General features: G+C 60.3%; 1 protein-coding gene across 2 annotated transcripts; it reads left to right on the top strand.

Annotated features, from left to right (window-relative positions):
- The first annotated feature begins 356 nt into the window (after positions 1–356).
- Positions 357–5,929, top strand: LOC106726278. Of its 2 annotated transcripts, none has more exons than XM_014540558.1 (3): positions 357–1,993; positions 2,089–3,267; positions 4,724–5,929. In XM_014540558.1, the coding sequence occupies exons 2-3, from the start codon at positions 2,746–2,748 to the stop codon at positions 5,126–5,128; spliced, it is 927 nt and encodes a 308-aa protein (XP_014396044.1). In that variant the 5' UTR covers positions 357–1,993; positions 2,089–2,745; the 3' UTR covers positions 5,129–5,929. The 2 variants fall into 2 exon arrangements, with proteins under 2 accessions (XP_014396044.1, XP_014396045.1); XM_014540559.1 differs by having other exon boundaries at positions 1,106–1,118.
- The last annotated feature ends 4,886 nt before the right edge of the window (positions 5,930–10,815 follow it).

The following is a 10,815-nucleotide window of genomic DNA, read 5'->3' as shown; positions in this document are numbered from 1 at the left end:
TTGTGCCTTGACCAGAATTGAATCCGGGACCTTTTAGTCTACAGGCCAACGCTCTATCCACTGAGCCAAACCAGCTAGGGCAGAGCAGACTAATTTTTTAAAAAATATATTTTATTGAATTTTTACAGAGAGGAAGGGAGAGAGATAGAGAGCTAGAAACATCGATGAGAGAGAAACATCGATCAGCTGCCTCCTGCACACCCCCCACTGGGGATGTGCCCGCAACCCAGGTACATGCCCTTGACCGGAATCAAACCTGGGACCCTTCAGTCCACAGGCCGACGCTCTATCCACTGAGCCAAACTGGTCTCGGCCAGAGCAGACTAATTTTTAAGCTGATAATTTTGTATGGCCGTCGAATGATGTTATAAGTATCCGAATGGCCCTGGGCAGGAAAAAGGTTCCCCACCCCCGGATTAGACTGTGATGTGAGATTGTTAAGGTTCTTTCCAGCTCAAACGTCCTTCCGTTCAGAACCTTCTACAAGAGTCCGGGGCCCAGGAAAAAGCAAGAGAGCCAGCTCCTGTGGCTGTCGGCCGCGGACAGCTGAGAGCTGCGCCCCGCTATTCCGGGCTCATGAGTTCATCCCCAGCCGGTGCCAGCCCCTGTGGCTTCCCATCCTCCCGCCTGGTCCCGGTGACAGAGTGACTAAAAATACCCGGCTCCCAAGGCCCGCCGGCTGCCGCCTCCCTGGGCCCGGCTCTGTGCCAGGTTTAGGTGCCTGCCAGCAGCCCGGCTGGCTCCTGGGTGTGGTCAGGTGGGAACAGCCCATTCCGGTTCTGCCACATCCACTTTCCAGCACATTCCAGCTCCGTGGCTTTCCAGCTGGTGAATTCGCCCCGTCTGGAGCCTCAGAGCCTCAGTCTCCTCATCTGGAAAATGGGGACCATTCTCCCAGTTTATTGAGAATTAAAGGAGACAGCCCGGCTGAAGAGCCCGACCCGACTGCGGGCTGGCTCGGTGCCTGTTCCTGCTTCCTCTGGACCCGTCCTCTCTGCTCGGTCCCTCCTGGTGATTCAGACCCCGGATCCCGTGCTGCCCGCTCCAAACCTGACCCAGTTGCGCACGGGCCGAGGAGAGGAAGGCTTTGCCTACCCCGCTTCCCGAGGCAGCCACAGGTGAACGGGGTGGTCACGGAGGGAGGAAGGAGTCCTGAGCAGGACAGCAAGTCACCCCACTGGGGTCAGAAAGAGGGCAGAGAAGGGACACTTGAGCAGGGCCTTGCGTGATGAATAGGAGTTCACCAGACAGAGAAGCAGCAAAGAGAGAGCAGAGAGAGCAGAGCCAGGGAAGGGGGAGGGGACGTCTGGAAGACAGGACAGTGGCTGCGCGTGGCTCCGGCTCAGGTGGGAGTAGCAGCATCGATGGGGCAGCCCCGCTGCGGCCTGAAACCCGCCTCACGAGGCCACGTGCCCACGGCGGCTCCCCCAGCGTCCGCTGCCAGGGCTGCCAGGCGGGAGAGGAGGCTGCCTCTGCTGCATGCCCACCCCGCTTCCCCCCAAATCATGCTGCCCAGGCCCCCAAAGGCGAGGCCTCTATCATCCCCGTTATTACAACTCGCCTGCGGGGCCCATTGTTAAAGGGCCACTGAAGGGATGAGCTGGAGGGGGTCTCAGGAGGGTCCGGGACCGCGGGCTTCGTCCACAATGTGACCCTGGGCTTTGCCCAATAAAGTGAAGCCAGGTCTGCCTTAAGCCCAAAGAACAAGCTTCCTGTCTGGCCGACTGTCCAGCTCCTTCCTGAAGAGGCTCAAACCATCAGCACTTGGTCGTCGGCCATCGTGTCCCCCTCCGGCCCCGGGCAGCCCCTGGTCAGTCCTCTGTGGGCTCTGCTCCTCCTGGCCCAGGAGTCACTGTCCGCGGCTGGGCTGTGCCCCCGGGGCCACAGGAGGTCTGTCGGGATGGAAGACAGAATCCGCTGGTGGACATCCAGCGGCGGCTCCAGAAACCTGCCGCCTTATCTCTGCGAGAGGCTGGTGCATCTCAGACTCTCGGTGGGAACCCCGCGGCCTGCCCGGAGCCCGTGCGGCCTTCCTCCGGCACAGGGAGACCTCGCTCAGCGCCACCGATGTTCCTCTCCAAACGGCAGGTCTCCCAGAGCTGTCATCCTGAGGTTGTGAAACTGGGGCATCGATTCCGAGTTTTGAAAGCGAGGAAAAGTTCAGCCGGGGCCGGAGGGGTTGTTCCTGGAGCCGGGACGGTCTGAGACACCGTCCGCGTGTCCTGAGACGGAGGGAGACAGGCCGCTGTGGGTGGATTTCTCAATCGTGCAAGAAGGTCGGGAACTGGGGGGCGGGCCGGACAGAAGAAGGGGAATCCGATACGGAGACCCGGGTCGCAGTCCACTGGCGGCGGGGGGCCAATAGTTTACTTGCCGGTTTGGCCCGGGTCCTGGGCTGTAAGGTGGGAGGGTGGGCTGGGTGCCCCCAGGGGCTCAGGTTTAGAGACTCTCACTGTCTCGGCCTCCCTTTGCCCACCTGGCAGGCGGCGGGACTGAGCCAGACGATTCAGGGAGCAGTGGGGTCCGAAGATGCCTGTGACCCTTTCTGATTGTCATTGGACGATTCGCAAGGGGCGTCGCCGGGCACTGGCCTCCAGTACCCGTTCTTCCCGGGAATTTGGGAGGAGCATTTCCTCCACTAACCGCACTCGGTGCGGGTCTTCCCAGCGCCGGGAATAGAGGAGGATTGAAGGACACTTCATTTTCTCCCCGCGAGGCCGTCACAGTGCCACCACATCCCGACTGATGGTGGGCGAGGACATGGAGGTGTGGACAGGAGTGGGTCACGCTCTCCCGCCTTCGCCTGAAAAAGAAGGGAACCTTTGGGGTTCCTTGGGGCCACGAGTCTGCGGGTGTGAGCTGTCCCCTCTGCCCCCAGCAAGCCTTCCTGGGCACGCTGCGGCCGTCCTTACGCGCCAGGGACAGCGTTTATCTCGGGGACCCTGGCCCCCAGGAATAAGGCTTTCTTGTTTCGTTCCAGCTCAGCACTGGCCGACCACCCCCACCTCCCAAACCGGTTGGGTTCAGGCGGGCCGGGGCCTGCTCCTGGGCCCCTTTCAACAAGCCTGGGAATCAGCCTCAGCCAACGGGCCCCTCCTGTTGCGCCCAGGACTGCTTCCACCGTGGGCAGGTTGCTCCACCCCGTGCCTTTCTCGACCCCCTGCCCATCGGATGCCCGGCTTAGTGCCCTGGCTTCCAAGATCTGCTGCTGTTCTGCCCGCACTGGCAACTGGTCCCAAGCCTTCCTGTGAGTGGATGCAGCCTTCTGCTGGGCACTTGGCTCTTTGTGTATTTTATATATATAACTGATTTCAGAGCGGAAGGGAGAGGGAGAGAGAAACATCAATGATGAGAGAGAATCATGGATTGGCTGCCTCCTGCACGCCCTACACTGGGGATCGAGCCCACAACCTGGGCATGTGCCCTGACCGGGAATTGAACCGTGACCTCCTGGTTCACAGGTCAACGCTCAGCCCCTGAGCCACGCCGGCAGGGCTAACTCAAGGATTCTGATGCAGAAGTCGGCAGGGGTGGACCGACCACCCTGGGGTACTTCGGTCCCTGCCCAGGCTCCTGCTCCCGCAGCCTCCCTGCCCAGGGCCTGTTGGAGCGCCTCGGTGATGGGGACCCGGCACCCACAGGCAGCCCACTCTGTCTTGAGACAGCTGTGCCTGCCCCTCCCCCCCTGCATGGAGCTGGGGGTGCCTCCCCTGTGGATGCGTGGGCCGCCCTTCCAGTCCCTTAGGGCCCCCAGCAGTGGATGAGCCCTTCACAGCAGCCCTTGTCCCCTGCAGGCTCACAATGCACCCCACCCATATCCCGCCCCCCCACACCCTCTCTTGCTTGTTTTTTGGTACAATAGCACTAAGTCAGCATCTTGTCCAGATGGATAGATGGATGGATGGATGGATGGCTGGATGGATGAATGGATGGATGGAAAGGGAGACTGGGCGACCCCGAAACAAATGCTCATGAAGGGGGTCCACAGCCACACGGGGCTGGCGGGAGGGGCCGGGCGGGTCCCAGGGGTGAGGCGGTGGGTTCTGCGTCTCCCAGCCCACACCCAGGGGGCACGAGGCTGCCCTCGACCTCTGTGAACTTGTCCTAGTTCCAGGCGTCAGAGGCTCCTCATTCTCCCTCCTCCTGAGGCGTCATGGGCAGGAGAGTCCTGTGAGGGGAAAGTAAGAAACCACGGACAGATGCCCAGCGTCTCCTGCGGAGAAAGCAAGGTGTCAGGCGGGTCCTGTGTGCCGTTGGAAGAGGAAAGGCGAGGAAAACGGGAAGCCATCGGGTGTGCGCCTGGGAGTTAGAGGAAAGGCACTGCGTCTCTAGCTTCTGGGAAGAAGGGTCTGGGTGCCCGGGGGCGGTGGGGCCGCTGGAAGCTGTCTGCAGGCTGGCTGTTGGCAGGCCGGGCCGGTGGGGAAGGGGAGTGGTGAGCGTGGGCGTGCAGACATCACAGCCGATCCGCGGGGCCGGGGACGGAGACCAGCCTCCCGCCCACCTCCGCTGCCAGTGTCTCCTCTGCTTCCCAGCTCATTTCTCTTTTTTAAAAAAATATATTGTTATTGATTCCAGAGCGGAAGGGAGAGGGAGAGAGAGAAACATCCATGATGAGAGGGAATCACGGATCGGTTGCCTCCTGCACGCCCCCCTAGGGGATCGAGTCCCCCAACCCGAGCATGTGCCACAACCGGGAATCCAACTGTGACCTCCTGGTTCATAGGAGCCCCGCCGGCCGGGGGATAGCAAATTTCTTAATGGGCTCTGGCAGCGCCCATGCAGCCTGCGTGTTCCACTTGCTCCTTGGATCATAGGCGTGGCCTCAGAGCCGAAGGAGAAAGCCCTGGCGCTTGTTACATGTGCAGGTGTGGCCTTTCTGCTCCCCCAAATCTCAGTCAGATGTTGCAGGAACATCGCCCAGCTCAGTAAGGTGTTTGCATGCAGACAATGGCGGCTAATAGAAATCCCATTTGATACCGGCAAGGAGGTCTCCATAGGCGACATCAACTTTGCACAGGGGCGTGGAGCGCATCTTCCACTCCTTTTAGGGAGCCTGGTTTATGTCCCCCCCTCCCCCAGACCACTTTCTGGGGGCTCCCAGACATCGGAAGTGCGGGCTGTCATGTAGCTCAGCTTTTGTACAATCTCCTTGTTTTCCCAGCCTCCCAGCCCCGAGAGAATCGCGGTGACGGGCAACCTAAACCCTAATAGCGCTCCGAGGTCATCAGGGCGCAACGCGTTTGCCCTGGGCAGACACAGCTCCGCGGCTGGGAGGGCTCCCTCTGGCTCGCCCGGCTCCCCGGCCTGGGATTAAAGCTGTTCTTTTCCATTTAGAGTCCTGGGAATTGGGTTATTACTGCCAAAGACGAAGGACTGGGTTTCTAGAATGATCACGGAGGAAAAGAATGCACCAGACAGAAGCCCTGGGTGTTTCTAGAAAGGTGGGCAGGGGGTACCTGGGCGGTGTGATTCCGACAGAGACGTTGCTGCCAGCGACTGGGGAACACCCTGGGGGGTGGAGAACGCCCGACACCCCCACCAGGCTTCGGTGATGGGGCGGCAGAGGAACCCCTCAACCTCCAGGACCTCCCTGCGCCCTTGGGGAGCAGAGCCCGTAGCCCTCAGGTCTCCCTGACAGCCGCCCACTGAGGATGTCTGGTCTCAAACTCCCAGAATCCATTCAGTTCAATTCAAATAACACTGTGAGGGCCTCCTGGCGCCAGAGGGCAGTGGGGGCAGGGAGAGGATGCACTGGGTCCTGTGGTCACTGACCCGCTCGCCAGCCCTTGACGAGTCCCTGCTACGTACCAGCTGTCCGGCTGGTGTGAGGGATACAGAGAGGAATGGGAGGGGGCCTCCTACTGGCGGACAGACAGGGCTCCCAGCAGAATCACCCCCAGAGGGTGAGTGAGAGGAGAGCTGTGTGGCAGGAGAACCGAGTGTCAGCCATTGGCACTTTTTTAAAAATCCTCCCCCGAGATATTTTTCCACTGATTTTTAGAGAGAGTGGAAGGGAGGAGGAGGAGGAGAGAGAGACATCAATGGGAGAGAGACACATCGATTGGTTGCCTCCCACACTTGCCCCGAATGTGCCCTGACCAGGACTGAGGATTGAGCAACCGAGGTACATGCCCTTGACCGGAATCGAACCTGGGACCCTTCAGTCTGCTGGCCGACGCTCTAGCTACTGAGCCACACCGGCCAGGGCTGGCCAGTTGACGCGTGATGGGATTCTGGACAGTCGGGACCAGAACGTCCATAAGAAATCAGTGACAGACGGGGAACTGGGGCCCGGCGGCACTGCGTTCCACGCCGGGTCACCTGGCCGGGTGCTGACAGGCTGAGGCTGGCATCCCTCCTCCACGCTGGCCCGGATTCCACAGGAAAATGGAATCGGGTGACGGCTCAGGAGCAATGCTGTGGATCCCAAGGGCCAGCGTGGGGGTCTGTGGATTAGGTGTTGGCCCCGGTGGGGGCGGGCGGTGGAGGGGAGCAGGCACAGGTGGCCCGTGGGTGCCCGTCAGCCGCTGCTGGGCCTGAACTTCCTAGGAGAACAGCTGGGACCCTGCGCCTGCTGTTGGAGGAGTGAAGTGGAGGAGCTGTGGGTACCAAATCCCTGACACCCAGGAGGACATACCTTCCCCGCCCCCCCTCTGCTGGAGACAAACACAGACAGACAGATGGACAGACATGCTGACCAGAGAGGCACAGCACCCAGATACACACCCACACCCGCCCAGAGGGCACACAGCACGCAATTCGGGGTCACTGGCAGCTCCCAGGCTGCAGGGACCTGCATCAGGCGAGCATGGATGCCTTGGACACCTGCGCCTGCGCACACCTGTGACACCCACGCGCTGTCACTCTGGCCTGCCGGGAGGAGGCGGGGACATGAGTGAGCGCCAAGTCGTGGCCTGAGCAGGTGCGTGGGTGTCCCCCCCCTCAAATGGGCAGCGGGAGAGCGGGGGCTGGCCGCTGGGTAGCTGAGCGCAGTGGTCCTGCGCAGGGTGGTGTGTTGCCATGGAGACGAGAGCCTGCGATGCCGCGTTGGGAGGCAGGCTCCAGCGCGTGGGCGGTGGATCCACGGATCCAGGATCACGGGGAGGGAGGGAGGGAGGAGGCAGGGAGGTCGGCGTGGGAGACTCTCCAGCAGGGCCCTGCCCCTCCCCAGCTCCGGACCAGGGGAAGAGAAAGGGGAGGGGTGGGATGGGCCTGGGTCTGAGAGGGGTGGGACTGGCGGTGGCGGAGGGTAGGAGCCCTGAGCCTTTCCCACTCTGGGAGGGTTTCCCATCCAAGGGTGATGGGCTTGACTCCAGTGTGGTCGCCGGAGGCTGCTGCCCCCTCTTGCCAGGGAGGGTGTGAGGCGCAGCTGGGCCAGCCGGGCATGGGCTTAAATAGGGCGGCGACGAGAAACCCAGCCAGAGCCCCCAGGAGGAGGGCTGGCTCTGGGCTCTGAGGCTCCGGGAAGGCGAGGTGGGTGCAGGAGGAGGGAGGGGTGCACCGCTGGCTTCTGCTGGGGTTTCTGTGGAAATGTTTGCTTGGGCAGAAAAAAATCTGTTGCCATGGCAACCCAATGTCTTCCCGACCAAGCTGAGTCCCTCGTGGTAGAATGTCAGAGATGCCAGGAACGGGTTACCTTAGGGGGCTTCCCTGGGCTGGGCCCCGGGGCAACCAACAACCTCACCCCAAAGGGTGAGGGAGCCACGTCCCTTCACGCACTCATTCACTCACCCATTCATTCAACACACACTTCCCGGGCCGCGGGGATGTGGTACCCACTGAGCCCTGTTGCTCAAGAGGTGCACAGTGTGGTGGGGAGGCGGGTGTACATGCCGGCCGATCGGAGGGGAAGGGTTTCCACAGGGCAGCGGAGACGGGGTGCAAGCTCAGAGGAAGGCTCCTGGGAGAGGTGACACTGTTCTGGCCACTGTTCTGGGGCAGGGAGAGCCGTGCAGGCAGAGGGAGCAGCAGGGCAAAGGCAGAGAACAGGCCGCTTCCAGGGAGACAGGTGCCTGAGGGCCTCACCCCAGGCGAGGCGAGGCTGGGGACAGGGGTAGCTCAGGAGCAAGCTGTCTGCACTTGGACCCTCGGGTGCCACTTCCGAGACGGGTGACCTCGAGCAAGGCACTTCACCCCTGAGCACCCGGTTTTCTCATCTGTGAAACGGAGATCATAATATTGTCCACCTCGGGGTTGTGGAGGATATAGGCTAGGATGTAGACACCACTGTGCAGGGCCTGGCATGTAGCAATATTATCTATGATAATAAAAGGGTAATATGCTAATTAAACCAGATGTCTTCCGGACGTCATTCCAGACGTCCTTCCTGACACAGCTGGGTCCGGAGGGAAGCCCAGGTCCCGGGTGCCTGTGGGCAGCCAGAAGGAAGCGCAGGTCCCAGGTGCCGGAGGGAAGCCGGTGCCAGCAGCTGGGGGAGGAAGGCCTAATCTTGCACGAATTTTCGTGCATCGGGCCTCTAATTATTAATAATAGCTGGTCTCCTCCCCTCCCACTGAGTGGCTCAGAGAAGGTGTGAGCAGGGGGCTCGCCTCCCCTCCCACTGAGTGGCTCAGAGAAGGTGTGAGCGGGGGTGGTGGTGGGGCATCTGCCGGATCCTGAAGGCAGAGGGTAAAGGATGAGGAGAGATGGGCAAAGCAAACAGAGGGGACGGAGGGCCCCAGGAGGCTCCTCCAGCCCAGCCCCCACCCATTCTACAGATGAGGACACTGAGGCGCACAGAGGGTAAGTGACAGCAGATTGGTGATGGTGTGTTGGTGGGGTTCATGTTCATAAAATGAAAGGAGGCTTTATATCTGACCTGAGTAAATAATTTATTTCTGGATTTTTAATAATTTAAAAGCCTCCATTTCATCGTTGCCTCATCAAAAATAGAAACTTTCTTCTCTTTCATTCTAGATTTCTCTTTAAAGCAGTGCGTGGGAGCAGGGGCCGGAGCAAGGGCCTCTGAAGGGGTCTGTGACAATGTCCCCCGGACAGGCCCCGGGCCGAGAGCCTCTGGCTAGAGAAGGTGCAAGTGGCCTGTGCTTGGAGTCCCCTCCCTCCCTTAGCTCCGTTCAGTGCCCAGCGGTCCTCCGCGCTGTGTGTGAGGGGACAGAAGCCACCGAGAGCTGGGCAAGGGGCCCAGGGCCCTGGACGCAGTGGCGAACAGGCGGTGGTCAGCACCCTGGCCCTCCACCGCCACCAGCCTCCCTTCCTCAGGGCACATCTGGGTCATGACCCCGCCTCTCAAAGTTGTTGAAGGAATCCAGCGAGTCCGTGTCCATGGTGGTCCTGTCTGTGCCTAAACCTGACACATAGTAGGTCTACAACCTAGAGAAATGTCCATCCCTCGGGGACAGGCCTTTGCGAAAAGGCAGGGAACCAACGGCTGAGAGGCCGAGGGAGGGAGCACCAGGCGAGGGAGGGCCTTCCCCTGGGGTGGGCTCTGGCTTTTGGAGTCTGGACCAGCTCTTCCCCCACCCACAGCCCCCGCCTGCTCCGGGGGAAGTCCGCCAAGGAGATCCGCAGCCCTGGGTTGGGGGTGGGGGGGGTCCGGACAGACAGCATCTCACCCAGGCTCTCAGCTCCCCTCGCCAGGCGTCCTCCCTGCCTGCCCGACGGACCCTGCACGTTCTGGCCTCTCCCTGGAGCCTAGCCCTGGGGTACCCACAGCTTAAGGCAATGGTACCCAACGTGGGGCACACACCCCACAGGGGCAGCAGTTTGATTTTTAAGGGGGGGCAATTTGAGAATGAGTTAGTGATAGTAATTTTTTTGCATTTTTTATGGTTCCAGGGGCCTCATATACAGTATATAAATATAAATTGTGACAGATTTATGCATTTCAGTTCTCTATATATCCTGAAACTTTATTTGCTATTTTTTCATAGCACTTCATATTATTTTTTAAAACAATTTCTTAGTGATTTCTTCCTCAGTACTTCCACTGTCCTTTCCTTCTTCTATTTTTCTCTTTCATGGATGCCATGTTCTTTGGAAGCTTGTTTAGACCCAGTTCATGGCCTTTCAGGCTTCCTCCCCGTGAACAGGAGTCACTTTTTGAATAATAAGAATTAGGTGTCACAGGGGGGCATCCGGACGGTAGAGATGCTCAGGTGGGCGTGGCCAGAAAAAGGCTGGGAACTACTGGTTTAAGGTCTTGTTCCCAAACCATACAGCACCCCTCCCCGCCCCCAGCCCAGACACCACCTTTGACATGCGCACCTTTGTTGGGGAAGGTCATCTCGTCCTAAATCTGAGTCCGGGCATTCGTCCCTCCTGCTGGTCGGGCTGAGCTGGGTCTGTCGTTACAGCCCTGCCCCCAGGAGCCCACAGTCTGCAACGCACTTTCCAGCCACTGACCCCGACCCCAGGCAACCCTGCAGCGAAGAGCAACGAGGAACCTGCAGAAGCCTGGGCCGGGACCAGGTCTGTGTCCCCAGCTGAACGCCACCCCTGCCCCTCTCCCTGGGCCTTATTCGCTGGACCCGGACAGCATGGCCTCCGGGGGTGTAGTGGTCACTCGCCTGGGCACCAGGCTGTGGACACCCCTGTCTCCCCCAGAAGAAGCCACAGCCAAGGCGGTCAGCCGGCCCCCGGACACCACGTCTCCAGCTGAGCACGCCCCACGCCCAGCGCCTGCTGAGCTCAGCTTCTTTTTTTAAAAAAATAATTCTTTATTGTTGGAAGCATCACACATGTCCCCTTTGTGCCCCACTGACCCCCTCCAGCCCACCCGCGCCCCAGGCCTCCACCACCCCATTGTCTGTGTCCGCGGGTTGTGCATCTCTGCATACCAGGTCTTCAATGGATTAA

This window comes from Myotis brandtii, unplaced genomic scaffold (assembly GCF_000412655.1).
Source record: "Myotis brandtii unplaced genomic scaffold, ASM41265v1 scaffold247, whole genome shotgun sequence".
Lineage (NCBI taxonomy): Eukaryota > Metazoa > Chordata > Mammalia > Chiroptera > Vespertilionidae > Myotis > Myotis brandtii.
This window is presented reverse-complemented; position numbering and strand designations above follow the sequence as displayed.